This window comes from Garra rufa, chromosome 19, assembly GCF_049309525.1.
Source record: "Garra rufa chromosome 19, GarRuf1.0, whole genome shotgun sequence".
In the NCBI taxonomy this organism is placed as follows: domain Eukaryota; kingdom Metazoa; phylum Chordata; class Actinopteri; order Cypriniformes; family Cyprinidae; genus Garra; species Garra rufa.
The window spans coordinates 36,759,752-36,782,436 of NC_133379.1; the positions used below are offsets into that span (position 1 = coordinate 36,759,752).

Below are 22,685 nucleotides of genomic sequence, written 5' to 3' on the forward strand. Positions count from 1 at the left end.
TTATATTGATTTAGCTTGTGCCAATACAGATTTTGCTGTAACAATACGAGCATTGGACTCTCACATGACGTGTACATGTACAGTGTCTGTTTGTGAAACACACGAGGTTTCAAGTGTCGGACTTCAGTGAGTGGTTTGAAGTTATAATATGGGACTATTAAAGGATTACTGTAACATAGAAGAGCCTCACAAAGACATTAAACCCATTCAACATACACACCTTGAATTCACTTGGCACTATTAGTTTGGGTGTATCCACACCGATCAGCGCGTCCACGCCGCAGAAGATCAGAATGGCCAGAATAATGGCGAAATCACTGATCAGTTTGCGGACCTGCGAAATATAAACAACCATTCAGAATATGAATTCACATAGACAGCTCAAAGAGTGCAGACTTTGTACAAATAACACATGGCTTTTTTCAGCATTAAGATTTTATGTTTATTTTATTATTCCTTTTAAGTTTCTAAAATAATAATAATTAAAAAAAAACTTTTAAATATGAAGATATTTTCTATGAAAACAAGTAGTAATGTTAATATATTACTATAATTATATTAATATATTAATATAATAAATAAATAAACAGCATGTATAATAATTATAAATGCTCAATAATCAGAAATCAAGCACAAAATATTTTTAATCAGTATTTTGTGTTTTTTCCCTTAAGATTTAATGTTACAATTTATAATATAAATGCATAAAGGAAAGTGATTTTTTTAGATGCAGTGACCATTTATTTATTTATCTTTCCCATCTTTTCTTGAGTAAATACTGTGTAAAATAGGTGTTTATTTAATGTTGTGTATATCTCATTTGTTGTTAAATTGTACAGTGTATATATTAGCATGTTTTATATTTTTATATTAGCAGTTTTTACTGTATGTTAGTTAAACTTTTAGTAATTTTGTTGTTTTTTCATTTTCTTCTTTTTTTAGTTCACTTACAATAAATGTAAAACCATTTTACTTGAATAATGTGCCATATTTTTAAACAAAGTAAGATATTCAATGAAAAAAAATATTTCTATCAAAATAAAATAAAATGAAATAAAAAATTGACATTTAAACCACTCAAATGTTATTCGAATTTTTGTTAATATTTTGAATTATATTTTTGTATTATCACTTATCCTGTATCTTAGTTAAACTTTTAGTAATTTAGTTGCGTTTTTGTCGCTTTTATATGCATTTTTTTTTTGTTCACTTACAATCAATTTAAAACCATTTTACTTGAACAATGTGCCATATTTTTAAGCAAAGAAAGATATTCAATCAAAAAAAGAACAGGACTTAATCTCTATCAAAATAAAATAAAAAGATACATGATTTATAACAACAGTTATAACAACTAAAAATGTATGTAAAACAAAAAAAATATACCATACAGGAAAGTCGCATTTTACATGTATGCAAAAAAAAAAGAGGATGTAAAAACGTATAAATCAAAAATGCCTAATGCAGAAAAAAGCTCATTAGTAAACCGTATGTTGTATTGCTACATGCAGTTCCCAATAATCAAAATCAAAACCAAATACACCACTGATCACCGACTAGAAATGCACTATATACACCAGAATCGAAAAATGAAAACTATAATCTTTAAATCTGTAATCTCTAATTAGTGGAGATTAATGGTGTTTTAATGAGTGCAGATTGCTAATATGCTACAGCATTTTTGGACGGATCAGTGATGGACTATTTTCCATTACAGCTGCCAAACCAAAAGACGCTTTAATTCAGAAGCAATGAGTTTCAGATTGAAGCTTAACGCCTGTGTGTGTGTGTGTGTGTGTGTGTGTGTGTGTGCGTGTGTGACGGGCAGGGTTTCCTTGTCCTGTGAGGATGAATATCCTTATGAGTATAGCATAAGCCAATTAAGATCCTCATTAATGAGCGATGGTGACGTGTGCGTGTTTGTGTACCCGAGTTGGGAAAAATCGGCTGGTTTTGAACTTCTTCAGACCCATGGAGCAGGCGTAAGTGCCGAAGAACAGCATGAAGGACATGAGGGTGATATCCGGGACGTATTTACACGCCGGTCCCTCCAGCTGACCGCCCCACTCCAAACACTCAGAACGAGTCAAAGACGCCCAGGTCGCGTTCAGATGCTGTGCAAACACAAACATCAACAATTATGCTCATTCATATCAATATTTTTAATCTTTTTAAATGTCATATGTGTTGTATTTTTGCAGTAACTAACTTAAAATTGTGTTTTTTTACTTATCTAATTGTACTGATGCATTGTGGGTATTTTAAAGTATTTTTAGAGTGTCTACCTGTCCAGTGCTGTTCATTAGCGCTTCCATTTTCTCCGTGTACACAACTGAAATGTTACCTTTTGAATAAAAACACACACAAAACATGAGTTTAGTTTTATATTAAACCCTATTTTGTCCTGTTCTAATAAGAATATACAAGCCACGTGTCAAAACGGAAAGAAAATCTACAAAATTCAAAGTAACAATTTGTCAATAGGGTATAAATTTTTTTTTTAAACATAATATTTAGTCTAAAAACAAGTATTAATGTGAATATATCACTATTAGTATATTAATGTATTTAAAAAGAAATAAATAGCATGTATAGTAATTATAAAAAATATATTATAAAATATATTACTATTAGTATATTTATATATTTAAAAATATTTTTTATAAAAACAAATAAATAGAATGTATTTATACAAAATGTCAACCATACAATACAAATTATAAATAAACATAAAAATTTAATTAAATTACATTAAATTAATGTGAGTATACTACTATTAGTATATAAAAATATATAATAAATACATTTTATGTTCAGTAATTAAAAAAAAAAAATGTGAATGATGTTAATTATAAATAAACATTAAAAAATTAAACATTCGTCGATAGCATAAATAAAACCTAAAAATATATTTGTCTGCAAACAAGAATTAATGTGAATATATTACCATATTTAAAAATAAATAAATAGCATGTATAGTAATTATAGAAAAAATATGAACTATACTATATTAATTATAAATAAAACTTAAAATAAAAAAAATTGTCAATATATAAAAACATTTAAAATGTTATATTATCTTTAAAACAAGTTTTAATGTTACTATACTACTATTAGTATATTATTATATTTATAAAATCAATAAATAAATATGCAAATAAAAAAAATAATTAATAACAAAGAAAAAAAGAAAACAGCATGTAAAATTTTAAAAACGTGAATTATATGATGTGAATCATAAAATATAAAAAAAATTTAAAAAGCAAACATTTGTCAACAGAGTAAAAAAGAAGAGATTTTCTGATATATATTTATCTAAAAAACAAATATGTATGTTACAATACCATTCCATTTATATAAAATAAATAAACAAATAGCATGTATAAAAATTGATAACATTAATGATTAATAAAAAAAAATCTATAACTGAAAATGTACCAACCTGCAATCAAAAACACTAAGAAAAGCACATTTTAAAAACTTTACTGTATGCTGCAGTGTTAACTGCAATAATAAATAATCAGAAATCAAATGCAAAACATTATTATATTATTATTGTTTTCTAATAAGAATATCCAAATTATGTGCATAATTGAAAGAAAATGTAAAAATAATTGACAAAGTAACAACTTGTCAATTTAAAAAAAGAGTAAATACAAAAATACTTTAATATTAAGATTTTTTCCTGAAAACAAGCAAAGATGTTAATATATTATTATTGTAATATAGAAATATTACTAAAAATAACATAATTAAAAATTTACTATATTACATAAATACAGATTTTTTTCTCTTTCACTCAGTCATCGTCTCACCGTCTGGAGGAGTGCAGTGGCATCGGTATTGCGTGACCAGGTCCATGTTGAATTCTGAGTTGATTGGATGATGGTGCGCCAGTTTGAGCATTTTCTTAAAGGAGTCGTAGATGAAGATGAAGCTGATGAGAGCAGAAAACCCTTCCTCCGTGAAGCGGGTAAAGTACTGCACCAAGAAACTGGCGTCTGTGGCGACTAGGACCAGACACATGAAAGCAGACCACAGGCCGATCCACAGCCGGAACTCCAGATAGTCGAAATCATTATCCCTGAAACAATCAAAGGCAAACACAAAACAATCAACTAATGACAAGTTAAGGATAATATGACTAGCAATATGTTGAAAAAACATACTGTCCACTGCTTTTGAAACAAAGCATGTAGTATGCATACTGAGTATGCAAATGTATGTATATATATTTACACTTAATTACATATAATTACAATATATATATATATATATATATATATATATATATATATATACTTAAAATATAAAAAAAATATAGAAATAAAACTTTTAAAACAGGACATTTTTAATTATTTAGAAAAGGAAGGCAATATAATTACATTTAAAAAAATTATGTGTTTATTTCAAATGTATAAATATATAAATATTTTTGAAATTAATGTATATATATATATATATATATATATATACACACACACACACATACATTGTATTCAAGACATTTTTAATTATTTAAAGTGGAAGGGACTCTATTCTCTCTCTCTCTCTCTCTCTCTCTCTCTCTATATATATATATATTACAATATTTTTTTAAATATAATATATTATGTATATTAAAATATATAAATATAAAAATATTTTTTTAATAAAAAAATTTAATATGGATATATCTTTTTATTTAAAACAATTTTAATTATATACATAAATGTGTATATTTAATAAATACCTGAAATGTTTTTATTCAAAACATTTTTAATTATTTAGAAAAGGAAGGCCATGTATTTAGATAAAAAAAATTATATGTATTTAAAATTTTATAAATATATAAATATTTTTGGAATTAAGAATTCATTTTAAAAATATTTATATTTTTATACATTTTAAATAAAATAAAATATATATAATATAAATTTTTATTCAAGACATTTTACACTTTTATTTGGACTCTCTCTTTCTCTCTATATATATATTATAAATATATGTATATTGAAATATATCAATATAAAAATATTTTTTCTAATTAAAACAATATATATATATATATATATATATATATATATATATATATTTACCTTTTTTTAAATAATAGATGTATAGTTAAAAGTAACAAATATAAAAATATTTTTGAATTAAGAATTAAATATATGTATATATACATATACATTTTTATATCTATATATATAAAAATTAAATAAAAAACAAAATAAACAAATATTGAATTAAAAATAACTTTTGAATTAAGAATTAAATGAATATAATTTTTTATTATTATTTATTTATTTTATTTTTAATTATATACATAAATGTGTATATTTAATTATTAATTATTTAAATTGTATTTAGTTATTTTATTATAATTTAATTTAACAATAACAATAATAATAATTTATTTCCTTTTTAATCATTAATTATTTTGGATTATTTTCCAAACGACTATTTTTCTTTTGCTCCTTGTGTTACATACTGAATCCAGTCTCTTTATTGATTAGAAAGTACTAATCATGTTAACATACAACATCTGACTCATCAAATATATTACAATCCATTATTCTAGACTCAGCGCTTTAGATGGAAACCCCGGGCGAAGCTGAATTGATACACGCTAGCAGAAGCAGACATGAAATCTGACTCAATTATTCATAATGGAACATAAACACAGAAACCAGAAACCTCTTAGAGAGAGAGAGAGAGAGAGAGAGAGAGAGAGAGAGAGAGAGAGAGAGAGAGAGAGAGACACAGAGAAATGTATTCATACACACAGACAAAGAGACGAGACCTTGGCGGAAATGGGAAAACAATAAGATGTATCTTGGTTCCAGATAAGTCTGAACGTTTTGTACTTCAAATGACACAAAGCCACACGAGTTCCAGGGAATGCTGCTCGTTTTTGGTCAAACTAAATATGATACATCCATACAGAGAGGAAGTATAAACTCAAGTGTAGATTCACAGTCTGCATTTGTTGATGGATTCAAATTCAAGCTGATGTTTTAAACATATTTTTTAAACTAAATGTGAAACGGATAAGTTTGGCTATAAAATCAGACTGGTATAAATCGTATAAATACTGTTGATTGTTTATCAAAAGAATGAATGAATCAAGCTGCAATGAACTACATTGCACAGCCAAAATAATAATGTATTATTTCACTATTAATGTGATTATTATATAAAATGTAAAATATTAATAAGAATACGACTAATACATTTGAAAACTGTCACTTTTATTGTGTTTTTTATATATATGTTATAATAACAATAAAAAGCATAAGACTAATACATTAAAAAATAATAATAGTAATAAAATCTCTCTAAAATCTAAAAGAATATTTTTGTGACTTTTATTAATGTTATTATTATAAAAATTTTATAATAATAATAAGACGAATAAGACTAATACATTTAAAAATACATAAATAATAATAGTAATAAAATGTCTATCTAAAATAATTATTTATGTGACTTTTATTAATGTGTTTATTATATAAATTAATAATAATAATAATAATAATAATAATAATAAGATGAATAAGACTAATACATTTAAAAATAAATTAATAATAATAGTAATGAAATCTCTATCTAAAATAATTATTTATGTGACTTTTATTAATGTTATTATTATATACATTTAATAATAATAATAATAATAAGATGAATAAGACTAATACATTTAAAAATAAATTAATAATAATAGTAATGAAATCTCTATCTAAAATAATTATTTTTTGTGACTTTCATTAATGTGTTTATTATATAAATTTTATAAAAACAGTAGTAAGAAGAATAAGACTAATACATTTAAAAATTAAATTAATAATAATAGTAATAAAATTTCATGTAATTTCTTTGTAATTTTTATGTGTTTAACATATTAATTGTATAATAATAATAATAATAATAAGACTAATACATTTGAAAATTAAATAGTAGTAATAAAATCTATCTAAAATAATAATTTTTGTATCTTTTCTTAATGTGCTTATATATAGATTTTATAATAATAAGTATAAGACAACATTTTTAAAATTAAATAAATAATAATATTAGTAATAAAATGTGACCCTGGACCACAAAACCAGTCTTAAGTCGCTGGGGTATATTTCTAGCAATAGCCAAAAATACTTTGTATGGGTCAAAATTATTGATTTTTCTTTTATGCCAAAAATCATTAGGAAATTATGTAAAGATCATGTTCCATGAAGATTTTTTGTAAAATTCCTACTGTAAATACATCAAAATGTAATTTTTGATTAGTTATATGCATTGTTAAGAGCTTAATTTGGAGAACTTTAAAGGTGATTTTCTCAGTATTTTGATTTTTTTGCACCCTCAGATTCCAGATTTTCAAATAGATGTATCTCAGCCAAATATTGTCCTATCCTAACAAACCATACATCAATAGAAAGCTTATTTATTGAGATTTCATATGATGAATAGATCTCAGTTTTGTAAAATTTAACCTTATGACTGGTTTTGTGGTCCAGGGTCACAAATAGTATTATATTTAAAAAGTAAATAATTATTAATTACAATAAAGATTTATTATTATTATTATTATTATTATTATTATTATTAAACAAGTTGTAACAGGGTTAATAAAATATCAACAATGATAATAGATTTTATATATAAAATACTACATATTATTAATATATAATATTATTTATATATCTAATATTTTATATATATTTAATATTTTAAATATATTAATTATAATTTTTTGGTAACACTTTACAATAAGGTTCATTAGTTAAACATTAGTTAATGTATTAACTAACATGAACTAACCATGAGCAATACATTTGTTACTGTATTTACTAATCTTTATTAACGTTAGTTAACGGAAATACAGTTGTACATTGTTTGTTCATGTTAGTTCACACTGCATTAACTAATGTTAACAAAATTTTAATAATGCATTAGTAAATGTTGAAATTAACATTAACAAAGATTAATAAATGCTGTATAAGTGCAGTTCATTATTAGTTCATGTTAACTAATGTGGTTAACTAATGTTAACTAATGAACCTTATTGTAAAGTGTTACCAATTTTTTTTATATTTCTAAACTATCTATCTATCTATCTATCTATCATTGTTAACATAACTCATCCCGCTGATGGCTTACTCTTTTAGTACATACTTATGTGCGATGCTTATGTATGTAATTGTGACACCCACTTGCTGAAGTTAAAGAGCAGTCGTTCAAAGACGAGCACGGGTCCGGTGCTGCTCAGGATAGTGAGAGGTTGACCCGCAAACAAACAAAACACTGCACCAGTCAACGCCGTCCCGAGGAAACTCTCCAGCACGCCCTGCGCAGACAGACAAAAACACAGTCGTCAAGCGGAAAAACTAAAGCAAAGATATTGCATTTGAAGGCATGTCGGCGTAAAAGCACTAAAACAGGAACTCTTATCAGATCTGAGCCTGTATGTGACGGCAGCTGTTTCTTCACAAGCACATTTCTGCCTGACAGTCAAATCTGAAAGTGCTTATTCAGACAAATGCCTCTTTCCAACACAAACACCTTGAGTTTTCTTATGTTAGCATCTCTACTGCCTTTGCTCATACTATTGATCAGTTAGATTTGAACAAACCTTTAACTATTAAATGTAAGTGTGTAATTCATACACATTAAGAAAACAATGTTATTTTCTGCCAGGACCAATTCTGCCATTTCCTTCAACCCTAATACAATATGAAATGTGTGTGTGTGTATATATATATATATATATATATATATATATATATATAATTTAAAATAAGGGTAAAACACCAGTAAAACAATTTATATGGACAATCCCTTCATATTAAATGTTTAATATAATATTAATAATTATATATAAATGAATAATAACATTATTATTACTATTATGTAATGTTTATTATTGATTAATAATAATATTAATATTACAATTTTATATATATTACTATTATTTAATAATAAATTTATAGATTATTGTTGGATATAATTATTACACCTTTGTTTTTAATATTAAATAGCAAATTAATAATAATAATAAATAATTAATAAAGTATAATTATTACAATAATATATATTTTAATTATTAATACTATGCTGGATAGTGTAAGAATAATTGTGATTATTATTAATGTGGTGGTGATAATAATAATAATAATAAAAACATTTAAACAGCAAATAGTATAATTACTACTAATTAATAATAAATACATAAATTATTGTTAGTTTTAAATATTACATATGTTTTTTTATATTAAAAAACTATTCTGCATTAAGACGTGTGTTTACATATTTACCTCCAAACACAAGTCATCTTCGAGGTTTTTAAACACACAAGACAAATGTTTTATATTTAAAATGTAATAATAATAAATTTTAATAATTATTTTAATATAATAATAAAAATAGTACATTAATAATATTAAAATTATATTTATTTATTAATTACTATTAATTAATAATACATGTTATTGTTTATTGTTATATTATAAGATTCTTAAATAAATAAATATGAATAATAAATATATAAATGATTGTTAGGATTATTATATAATTATTTCGTCAATTAATAATAAATAAATAAAATATAAATAATTATACAAAATATAAAAAATAACAATTATTATTATTAATTAATTTGATAAATGGTAAAAAATCCCATCGACTTATACGGTCCAAAGCCTGGACAGCGCTAAACAATTAAACTATTCTGCATTCACATTTGTGTTTACATATTTAATATGTTTACATATTTATCTCCAAACACAAGTCATCTTCAAGGTTTTTAAAGATGAGACAAAAATATAAAAATACCAGCCTGTGACCTCCACATAAAGCTTTATTTTGACATTTCTAAGGCAGGCTTTGTAAGTAAAGGCCAGAGGTCAGGAGAAGGATTCCCTTAGAGGGTTTTTTCCAAAGTGTATTTGTGTGATTTTATGCGTGTGTGCGCTTAATCTGAGGCTATTTATGGCTGATCCTCCTTAGCCTGCGCCATATAACTGCACTGCTAAATATATGCGCAAACTCTGCAGTCGCTGCACATGTCTAAAAGCACAACACACAATCCTGACACTATTTATACTCGCAGTTGTTCGAAGAAAAGTCACTCTTAGTATAGCACGGATCAAATCCTGACATGTACATCTGTTTCTAGGTGATCTAGGAAACGCATGACATACATTTGGCATGACATGTTTGATAATCAAACAGCTATCTGTGGCCTTTGAATCCCCAGAGCTGTGAACACAACGTCAGCCAAATTGTATTTCCAGCAGTTCCCGAATAAACCTAGCTGAGCCTAACTGTCTGACACTAGTTTAGTCGGTCAGAAAAAGACATGAAGAATCCCAAACCTGCATGTTCTCAGTGGCGTCTCCCAGCAGCCCTCCGAAGGTAATGGCGTTTGTTACGGTTCCCAGGTAAATGAACAAGATGGCAGACAAGGACTGAATGTGGATAGCGTCGTAAAAATCGCTCGCAAAAAACGGGAGCTTCCTCTTGACGTCCAGAACGAGGCCACCGCAAAACCTAAGAGACAAAGAGATTACCTTTCTGAGAAATATTTACTTGGGTAACCCAAAAAGTTTACTTATTGGAGTAAAAAATATTACAGAACTATTATATGGTTTTAATATTGCATGAACCAACAAAAGTAATTATTACGGGTCTTATCAAGCAGAAATTGTTCCTACACTTACCAGTGTTGTTTTTGACAACCATCTTAGATTTAGTCTTAGTCTTAGTCTTTTGGACTAAAATGCTTCTTAGTTTTAGTCAAATTTTAGTCACTTCTATATGTGATAGTTTTAGTCCAATTTTAGTCGACGAAAAGTCAAAAAGGTTTTAGTCTAGTTTTAGTGGACGAAAAGTCAAAAAGGTTTTAGTCTAGTTTTAGTCAAAAAAAGTGAAAAAAGTAGTCTTTTAACAAATTAATGTAGGTCAGTAAGTATTTTGCTGTTGGGTAGTGTCACTTATAAGTTCTGAAAATAGCAGATCTATAGTTCAACACAATGTGAGCTTCCAGATCGACTATTTTCACCAATAATTACAATAATGAAGGAATGTTTTAGAACATAAAAGACAAACAAGGATGGAATGCTAAAACGGCTTGCCATACTAGTACAGCAAAGAGTATTTAATGCTAAAACGGCTTGCCATAGCGTCAGATACTTTTTAAGTTTTAATTGGCATGCACAATAAGCGGAAATGTCATGCATTTTAAACGTCTGACGGACCACCCACTAACACTTTCGTCTATTCTCGTCTCGTCAACGAAAACTCACACAGGTCTCGTCATGTTTTAGTCATCAACGAGCCATTTTTATCTCGTCATCGTCTCGTTATCGTCATGAAAAAAAGTGGCACGAAAACAACACTGACACTTACTCTTATTATTATGCATTAAAATGATCAAAAGTGACAGTAAAGACTATTATAATGTAAAATAAGATTTTTTATTTCAAATCAGTGCTGTTCTTTTGACTTTTCTATTCATCACAGAATCCTAAAATCAAAGTTTCCACAAAAATACTATTAATAAAAATGTTTCTTGAGCAGCAAATCAGCATATTAAAATGATTTCCGAAGGATCTTGTGACACTAGAGACTGGAGTAATGATGCTGAAAACTCAGCTTTGCATCACAGGAATAAATTACAATTTTTGATATATTCAAATAGAAAATAGCTATTATAAATAATGATAATATTTTACAATTTTACTGATTTTAATGTATTTCTAATGCTTTTAATATTAAATAGCAAAGCAAATTACAGTAATAATATTAATATTAAGTAAATAATTAATAAAGTATTATTGTTATTACAATTTTATCACTTTTAATTATTAGTGGAATTATTTATTAAACAACAAACCATTAAAATTATAAACAGCAGTACATTATTATTAATTGTGGAATGATGCTGAAAATTCAGCTTTGCGTCACAGGAATAAATTACATTTTATATTATATTCAAATAGAAAAAAGCTTTTTTAAACTGTAATAATATTTCACAATATTGCTGATTCTACAGTATTTTTGATCAAACAAATGCAGCTTTGGAGAGCAGAAGAGGCATCTTTCAGAAACATGAAAAAATCGTCCTGACCCCAAACTTTTGAATGGTCATGTAGATACAATAACTGCAATTTTCTGCACTTTTCACAGTATAGAAATAACAAAGACCAATATAAACTCAAGTTAACTGTTTTAAGAGCTCGTGAACATGCGTTTGTGCTTTTTTATATACTTACTTGCCGGTAAATTTGAGTTCATCGCCGACCGCGTGGCCGCCACCGCCTCCTGAACCCCCGTCATGAGGAGTACCGCCATTCATCTGAAGACCTTCCCCTCCGGCAATATTGTTTTTACTAAAAAAAAACACACACACACAGACACTCAGTTTCATTGGTTTTTGTTTAAATATTGCCTAATTTGATGATGCTAATTTTCCAAATTAAATGTATGTTTGCGCTTTAATGCACTTACAAAAATAACAAAAAGATTCAAACGTTTTGAAAACAAAAATAAGTATTCAAAATGTTTAATTTAATTTACAATCTGCAAAGGAGTGTAAAAAGATGGAAATCAGAATTAGGCATAAAATAATCAGAAAAGTCATCAGAATCATTCATATGTGTAAAAATCATGAGAACTGAAGAAATAGTTGTAATCTGTAGGGATGTAACAATATCAAAATCTCACAATAAGATAATACTGCAATATTAAAAAAAAAAAAAAAAAAAGGCAAGTGAAGAATTGGAAAAGACTGAGAATTTTGTACCGTTTATCAGCAGACGGGACGGATTTAGGAGGTTCGATCCTGATATCAGGGTCCCATTCTCCTGGAGGAAGCACAATGACTTCATCCAGGAACTCGTCAATGCCTGCCAGCAGGTCACCGCGGTCTTTCGCTTTATAAGCTATGTCATGAAACACCTGCAGGAGCCAAAAGCACACAGAGTTAGACCACGGTTCAGGTAATATAACTGGATGAACACTAAATACTATTAGCAATGCAAATAAACACACCTCATCAGACATGAGTGTAGCGATGGCACGTCCAATCTCACGATATGATTTGGCCTTTCCTTTGGGCCCCAACAGAATAAATAGGAACCTATAAATACAAATAGATACTGTTGTAGTAATAAATTTTTGAATTGCAGTTTTAAAGGAACAAAAAATGAAAATTTGCTGAAGGTTTACTCACCCTCAGGCCATTTAAGATGTAGATGAGTAGAACAAATTTGGAGAAATGTAGCATTATATCACTTGCTCACCAATAGATACTCTGCAGTGAATGGGTGCCGTCAGAATGAGAGTCCAAACAGCTGATAAAAACCGCACAATAATCCACCACCAATCCGCTCCAGTCCATCAATTAACATGTTGTGAAGCTAAAAGCTGTATGTTTATAAGAAACCGTTGATTTTGGCTAAAATACAAGTCATCAATCAATAATATAGCCTTCTCCATTGAAAAAGCCATCTTGTCTGAATCAGGAGAGAAATTAAACACGTATTCAAGTGAAAATAAAAAAGTTACAAATACAAGTATGTCAGTGTATTTTGATGTGAGAAAATAAAAGGAGGTGGACTTTTTGCCTGAAGGAAGCGTTATTATAGATTATGGACTTAAAATGTCTTAATAATGGATGTTTCTTAAAAACACACATCTTTTCGTTTCACAAGATGTTAATTGATGGATTGGAGTGGATTTCTTGTGGATTAGTGTAATGTTTTTATCAGCTGTTTGGACTCTCATTCTGACGGCACCCATTCACTGCAGAGCATCCATTGGTGAGCAAGTGATGTAATGCTATATTTCTCCAAATCTGATGAAGAAACAAACTCATCTACATCCTGGATAAGTAAGGGTAAGTAAACTTTTAGCAAATTCTCATCAATACAAATAGATATTTTTGTAGTAATTAATCAATTTATGAATTGAACAGCTTTAAAGAAAAAGAAACAGTTTACCCAAAAATGAGAATTTGCTTGAGGTTTACTCACCCTCAGGGCATCCAAGATGTAGATGAGTATAACATATTTGGAGAAATGTAGCATTATATCACTTGCTCACCAATGGATCCTCTGCAGTGAATGGGTGCCGTCAGAATGAGAGTCCAAACAGCTGATAAAAACATCACAATAATCCACAAGTAATCCACAACACTCTCGTCCATCTTGTGAAGTAAAAAAAATACATGTATGTAAGAAACAAATCCATCATTAATACAATTTTAACTTTAAACTCTGGCTTCTGACTAAAATATGAGACTCTACCCATAATACTGCTTTAGTCAGTAAAAAAAAAAAGTTGTCTCAGGAGCGAAATATGCACAGATCAAGCACTGTTTACAAGTGAAAACAGTTCTAGACAAATATGTGGTGGATTTTGATGTGAAAGACAACAGGAGATGGACTTTTTTCACTGGAGGAAGTGTTATTATGGACTATGGACTCATATTTTGGCCAGAAGTGGCATTTGAAGTAAATGATAGATGGATTTGTTTCTTACAAAACAAAACAAAAATCTGATGGACTGGAGTTGCGTGGATTATTGTGATGTTTTTATCAGCAGTTTGGACTCTCATTCTGACGGTACCCATTCACTGAAGAGGATCTGTTTGTGTACAAGTAATGTAATGTTACATTTCTCCAAATCTGATGAAGAAACAAACAAACTCTACATCCTGGATGTCCTGAGGGTGAGTACATTTTCAGCAAATTTAAATTTTTGTGTGAAGTATTCCTTTAAACACCACTGAGTCGGTTACCGTGTGGGAACAGGAACCTCTGTGAGTCCTCCTAACATGACGGCCTGTTGAAGACGCACAAATGCTACGAAGGGAGTATCCAGAAAGTCCACCTCGCCGACCAGCACGTTTGATGCTTCTGCATCGCGGGGAATTTTCTTCATGAACTTATTATTCAACTAGAAAGAGAAACAATGAGAAAAAGATGGAGATTTTTCACTTAATTAACTTTAATGCTTTAATTTATATTACTAGCTCTGAAAATCACTCTTACAGAGAAAAATAAAGCATGCTTTACAATGATTTGTACTAGTTTACATATTGAAACTGCGAATATTACTGCAGATTTTGTAGATCCTCCAACAATATTGCAGATATTACATAAACAGTGACTAATCATTTGTGACCATGGAGCACAAAACCAGTCTTAAGTAGCCAAAAATACATTGTATGGGTCAAAATTATAATTTTTCTTTTATGCCAAAAATCATTAGGATATTACGTAAAGATCATGTTCCATGAATATATTTTGTACAGGTCCTACCGTAAATATATCAAAACTTAATTTTTGATTAGTAATAAGCATGGCTAAAAACTTTATTTGGACAACTTTAAAGGCGATTTTCTCAATATTAATTTTTTTTTTTACATTTTTTCATATTTTTTTTCGTTGTTTCATTTTAATTACATTTTTTGTTTACATTTTTCACCTAATATTTATATTTATTTACATTATGCCAGCTTTATAGCAATTAATACAAATGATTTAGTTAACAGTTTAGTTAAACGTTTTAGTTAACCACACTTTTCCAGAATCTTTATTATAATGCATGCAGTAATTTTTCTGTTGCATGCAATCAGTTATCGCAAAAATTAAATAATTTTATAAATTTCTCATAAATTAAAAAAGTATTTAAAGTAATACATATAGAATGGAAGCATAACGTTTTTGATTTCTCACTATATATTATATTCCCTGACCTATATTTAAATTTACTTTCTTTCTTTCACATACACAAACACCTAAAAAACTAAAAGCTCCGACCAAGTACAGTGATTTAATAAAGCATTTTTAAAATAAGCCTTAAGTAGCATGGGTATATTTGTAGCAGTATCCAAAAATATATTGTATGGATCAAAATTATCGAGATCCAAATTATGGATCTAAATTATTTTCTTTTATGCCAAAAATTATTAGGATATTAAGTAAAGATCAGATTCCATCAAGATATTTTGAAAATATATCAAAACTTCATCTGGACAACTTTAAAGGCAATTTTCTCAATATTAAGATTTTTCTGCACCCTCAGATTTTCAAATAGTTGTATCTCAGCCAAATATTGTCCTATCCTAACAAATAGAAACCTTATTTATACAGCTTTCAGATGATGTATTCATCTCAATTTTAAAAATGGACCCTTATGACTGGTTTTGTGGTCCAGGGTCACATATTTCATTCGAATATAAAAGTCTGATAGGATTTAAGCAGCATGGAAAGAAACAATCTCACAACTAGCATAAACAAAAGCACTTCATTAGCACTAAACACTGGGATGACATACAAGCTGAACACACACAGACACAAAAGAGGCCTTGTGTGTAATGTTGGCGGTCTGGCTGATTTTGATCTGAGGTTATCAGTATAATTACTGCAGCAGCGTGAATTATACACAACAAGAGCTCTGTGCGATTGACGAGGCTCTCCCGTTAATCCACAAATATTGACGCAACTGACGACAGCGGCTCTGTTTTGTCCTCGTGTGAAAGACTGATACTGAGTTTCAATTGTGCGCTACTGTGTTTGAAAAAGAGTTTCTTTTGTGCTTTTGCACTCATTCCTGTCCTAGAGACGTCACACCCGGGGCTGAAGCCTTCCTAACCAAACTTCCCACAGGAGAAACACACATCAATCCTGACTCTAATGAACACATAGTGGGAAAAACTCACAGAAGCTGTTAAAAAAACACACCTGGCTATCATATATCATTACAAAACACCACAAAAATTAAGCCTATTTTAACCATTAAGATATTACTTTCATGGTGATTAAGCATATTTCCCTATAATTCCCCATTAAAAGTAATTTTTTGAAACATTTTAAATGTCTCTGTCATCACTTTTGATCAATTTAAAGCATCTTTGCAAAATAAAAGTATTAATTTCTGTAATTTCTACCCCTTTTTGTTACAAAAGCTTTTATTTCAGATAAAAGCTGATCTTTGGATCTTTCTGTTCCTCAAAGAATCCTGAAAATGTACTCAACTGTTTAAAATATTGATAATAATAATAAAACATTTTCCTGAACAGCAAATCAGCATATTAGAATGATTTCTGTAGGATCATGTGACACTGAAGACGGGAGTAATGAAGCTGAAAACTTAGCTTTGATCACAGGAATAAATTACATTTTAAAATATATTTATATAGAAAACAGTTGTTTTAAATAGTAAAAATATTTTAAATTGTTTACGTAAGTTTAAATAATGCAGGCTTGGTGAGCTGAAGAGACTTCTTTAAAAGATATTGAAGTTTATTGTTCACTTTTGATTGATAGTGTAAATAATATTAACAATTACTAGTAATATTTTAAATATTATATCATTTTTAATAAATTACAGTTAATATATAATTACATTATAATTATAAATAATAAAATTCATAATACATATAATTTACATTTACATTTAAACGTTAAGTGTTGCTATTATTTAAAGTATTATGTATTCATTAATCTACATTAATACAAATGATTATATTATAGATCATTTATATATTATTTATTATGTAATAAATCAGTTTAAATATCATTTTGTTTTATAGGTATTGTTATTAATTAAAATATTATATATTATATTCAGGTTAATGTGCAATCATTTAAAAACAATACACAAAAATAAAATTTAAATTACATTAAAATAAATATTGTAATTATTTAAAATAATATAATATTTTAAATAATTTAAATTCATATTATTATATTGTTAAACTGACAAGCATTTATGTATCATGGTAGTATTTGTTGATTATAATAAAAATAAAAAAAATCATTGCAAATAATTATATTAAAATCCCAATAATTATAATTTATATAATTATATAAAAACTCCAAAGTAAAATGTCTGTATGCATTGTAACAATTGTTTTTTTTTTTAAGTTGTAAATAAAATAATGACTACTGGAGTACATTTTACAAGAAAATACTGTCTTATTTTAAATTTAAAGTTTAATTTAATGCGTTGAATTCTTTCAGATTCTTTGTAATTATTATTTGTTAAATTTACTTTACTTTTTGAGTGAAAATTGTTTCTATACCAAATTAATTCATCATCAAAATTAAGCATTTAATTATTTACTTAATCATAATTATTTATTAAATATTAAACTATTTAGTGCATAAGTATTTATAATTTTGGAGAAAATATTGTCAGAAATTATTTTTTTATGCAAAAACTAATGAGTGATTCAGAAATGAAAAAACTAATTTTATCTCACATCTATGGTAAAGCCCGACTATATTGTTCTTGTACAAAAAATGCATAAACTGTTAACACACTTAGATTTACACAGAAACATACCTGGTCTTTCTCAGGTTTGTCTGAGAGATCGCTGAGGCTGTTGGAGGTCAGGTTACGATGGGCCGTGGTCGGGCTACCTGCAGAGGTCAAACAAGGTCAAAGGTCAGTTGATCAGCAGCTCACATGCTAAATCACTTTTTAGAAAATGCAGAAATATCACTCAAAAGATTAATTTAGTAACTTTAGATATTGTGCACATACAAAATAATTCATTCAGTCCTTATCTGCAGTTTTACAGTAGACTAGAGCGGGTCTTTCACAGAGAACCGGACTACATGATAATTCTTCATCTCTGGACTCCCAGAGGAGCAAATCTAGCATGAATCAGTCTGAATCTTCAGCTACAGACTTACAGAGAAGTCCCATGCTGTTGCTTCTCTGCATCTGCATTTGCTCGTCAGGTTCAAAGGTGGTAAAGCAAGGCACAGAGTGATCGACAGAACTGCGCGCTTCACACACACAGAGAGGGAAAGACAGGAAGACAGGGCGCATGCAAGTCAATCGAGACACATGGGAAGGACGAGAGACAGGGAAGAGAGAAAAGAAAGCATTAGAGCAGAGTAATCAAGTATAAATCTGGTTCACAGCGCTGATTCAGAAGTCAACTGCAGCATTGAATAAAACTGAAAATTTAGGAACAACATTTAGGAAAACAAAGCACAGTTTGAAAAGAAGAGAACAGTTTTGAAACAGGAGAAACCAGTGTTGGGGACGCTTTGAAACGGCTGCTAATAATAATAATCTATCTACTGTATAGATTATTTTTAAATAATATATTTATACAGTATTTATCAGCTATTCAGACTCAAGACTAAATAGTAAATGCAAAAACAAATCATGAACACTTTTTAAAAAAATAGCAGAAACCACTCATTTATATTACATATTTTATATTTCAAATATGGAAAAAAATCTTAAAATATTTTAAAAATAAATAAATGAATAAGCAAATAATAAATTGAAAAAAATGTTATTAAAAATAATTATTTCTTAATTATTTTTTGAAATATTAATTAATTTAGCACTAAACTAAGAATTTCACTACAAGAAAGACATAAATTGCCAATGAATAATTTTTATTGTTATATTTCACTAGAAAACATGAATACTAAAATGTAATTGAAGTTGTGTAATTTTGTTAGTTAAAGAATTAAATAATGTATATATCTGAACTAAAAATACTTACAAATAATTCAAATATTGGAATATATTAAATTATAAAAAATAATTAAATAAAATTGATTAATTATTAATTAAATGTCCATTAATTTAGCACCGAAAAGGCATACATTGGCAGTTTTAATGTTTATAGTTAAAGTATGTTTCACTAAAACAAATCACGAATAGAAATAGCTGAAGTTGAAAATTTTAATAATTTATATATATGAATTTAATTTAAAAAAATAAATAATAAATCAAATAAATAATGAATAGAAATAAAGTTAAATTTAACAGTTTAAATTTGATATATCTGAATTTAATTAAAAATAAGTAATAAATAAAATAAATCATAAATATAAATAGTTGAACTTGAATTTAATGGTTTAAAATTTGTATAATTGATATATCTGAATTTAATAAAATAATTAAGAAATTAAGAAATAATTTATAAATTAAGAAATAAAATAAAATATTGTTTAATTACTTATTTTGGCTACAAGAAAGATGTAAAATGCCAACACATCTTTATGTTTATTTACCTAAAAATAAATGACATAGGTGTGGGGCACTAAGAAATGTTATTATTATATAAGAATTATTCTAATATCGACAAATAATACAAAGTAAAATAACATTTGTGATTTAACTGTTTTTTTTTATTTAAGGGATAAACGGAAGGGGACACAAAGAAATATTATTACATAGAAATTATTATAATTATATTGACGAATAATATAAAATAAAATAAAATCAATAATTTTTAATGAAAATTTTTAAAGGATTTTTAAAGAATTAAACGGAAGGGGACACAAAGAAATGTTATTATCATATAAAAATTATTATATTGACAAATAATTCAAAATAAAATAAAACAGCTTGGAAGAGCATTTGATTATTCCTCCTGCGTGTTTGACTGTAAACATCTATGTGCAGTACATTTAAAATATCCATTTAGCATTACAACAAATACCTTGTTTCTAGAAAAAGCTACAATATTATGAAAACATCACGTCTGTTGTCACACACCACCAAAGAATCTAGTCAACATTTCTTGACATTTAGACAGAACTAGTTTCTAGTTCTTCAACATTAAAGTCAAAACAATACACATTCTGCTTTTAAAAATGGGATGATTTTGCATGTAAAACATGCAGAAGACAGAATGAATCTGATGGTGAAATGGCCCTATACTGTAGCTGGGGGGAGGGGCTTAAATAAAAGGCCTTGATGATGTCAGCAAAAAAGAAAAGTCGTTTCAAAAAAGTTTTTGATGAAAGATTATGACAACAAACATGTTGTTCTTTGAATTATGTAAACCTATGAATCACAATAAGACTATTTGTATCAACAAATACAAAAGGCTCAGTTTGGTTTCATGTTGACTTAAGTTGGCTTGTTTGATTGGTTACTCCCTAAAAGCGAGAGAAACGTGATTAGATTGGTATTAAAGTGTCAACATGTCAGCTTTTCTAGTCTTTCCTGGGAGGGTCTGAGGTTTGATGGCTATGAAAATAAAAAAAACAACTGCATCTCATCAGCACATTTGATCACTTGTGAATCTGAAACATCAAAGTATTGCCAATTTTGCAGTGTGCAAATCTGCTCTATTTTACCCACAAGACATCTGCTATGAACGCAACCTTGTGTAAACCGAGTGCGAGACGTTGCCGATGGATGGAGCAGATAGATGCTGGCGGTGAAAGCGAGAGGAGAGATGTGGAAAGCGATAGAGTGTAAGAGAGAGGTGGCAGCTGTGTTACCGTTCTCCTGGCTGCTGAACAGGCGACTCGCGCTTGACACGCTTTTGCCGATGTCTGCCAGCGAGCGCAGGTTGGACTTCTTGGTCTGGTGGCGATGTTTCCGTAGCAGAGTGTACATGACCATCTCCTTCAGATCGGCCTTCAGCTGCCCGCTCTCAATCTGACTGTCAGTGACCATTTCTGAAAGACAGAGACACATTTCATCATGCATACACTGGTGCTTTAAGAAGGGTTTAAATTTAATACTTTATGGGTGCTTTTGTAGCAGGGATATGTTGTTACACCAGATTATTCATTTTATTTATTTATAGTATTTTATTTTATTCCTTATTATTATTTGTTATGGGGTATTTTATTTTGAAAGACGATTGTGAGCTCTTATTAAAGGTAGTAATCACAGTATGCACGTCGGCTGACGTCATACGTAAGTGAGCGAAGAAAATTGAGGTGCAATCTAAGTTCGTCCTCTTTCCGGCGATGCTGTTAGTGGAGAGAGGTACGATCTCGCGAGCTCTGTTTATTTCATGTTTTAGTATGTTTCATAAGTGTTCACTTCATGTTTAAACGATAAAATATGCAAAAGTATTCAGTCTAATGTTATATCAAACTGTTCGTTTGAGTTATCAGTGTGTTAAATGAAGTTTATAAGTTTAATTAGTGGGTGAATAGCGAACTATACAAAATGGCGGCGCCGTGTCTGTATCGTGTGCGAGACGTGTGTATCATGTGCGAGGGATGTGTTAGCGGCTAGTGCCGCGCTTATGATATGAATAAATATATACATGTAATATAAAAATAGCTATATAAAGAGATATATACGAGATATATATATATAAATATATATATATATATATATAAGAGATATATGTATATGATTATATTGAGATCTATTGTATTATAAAGATAACGAATCCTATATTAAGAAGTGAAAGTATATGTGCTTTAATGATTAACTACCTGTTGCATTTAACATGCACTTTGTGGTCAACAGGCAAAGGCAAAACGAGCAACGCTGATTGTGCCTGTGTCTGTGTGTGTTTTGTTTACATATACAGGTATGTTAATTGATGTAAAATATGACTGTACAAAAATGTATACGAATTTCACTTTATATTATTGTTAAATATAATTGCCATTATTGTTTATACTATTATATTAATATACTATATATGATATTATAATATTATTATATATAATGTAAATGTGTGTATGTGTAAATGTTATGATTGGTGCCTGCTCTTTCCGGCGATGCTGTTAGTGGAGAGAGGCAAAGGCAAAACGAGCAACGCTGATTGTGCCTGTGTCTGTGTGTGTTTTGTTTACATATACAGGCACTACAATTAAATCACCCGCATCAAACCAGTTTGTGTGGACAGTCCTTTATTCTAAAAAAAAAAAATTACACAACGCAGAGGGACAACCGCTACAAAACTG

The 22,685-nt window shown here is 28.4% G+C and overlaps 1 protein-coding gene across 1 annotated transcript in view; it reads right to left on the minus strand.

Moving 5' to 3' along the window:
• Positions 1-157: 157 nt before the first annotated feature.
• LOC141292838 (electrogenic sodium bicarbonate cotransporter 1-like) overlaps positions 158-22,685 on the minus strand; it is a 45,327-nt gene continuing 22,799 nt past the window's right edge. The window contains exons 4-16 of the mRNA XM_073824900.1: positions 21,252-21,431; positions 18,684-18,779; positions 18,331-18,407; positions 14,777-14,934; positions 13,027-13,114; positions 12,779-12,933; positions 12,249-12,365; positions 10,350-10,524; positions 8,190-8,323; positions 3,816-4,084; positions 2,286-2,344; positions 1,929-2,114; positions 158-334 (exon numbers count right to left, since the gene is read on the minus strand). Coding sequence (XP_073681001.1) covers positions 158-334; positions 1,929-2,114; positions 2,286-2,344; positions 3,816-4,084; positions 8,190-8,323; positions 10,350-10,524; positions 12,249-12,365; positions 12,779-12,933; positions 13,027-13,114; positions 14,777-14,934; positions 18,331-18,407; positions 18,684-18,779; positions 21,252-21,431 — 1,871 coding nt within the window. The remainder of the gene's footprint in view (positions 335-1,928; positions 2,115-2,285; positions 2,345-3,815; positions 4,085-8,189; positions 8,324-10,349; positions 10,525-12,248; positions 12,366-12,778; positions 12,934-13,026; positions 13,115-14,776; positions 14,935-18,330; positions 18,408-18,683; positions 18,780-21,251; positions 21,432-22,685) is intronic.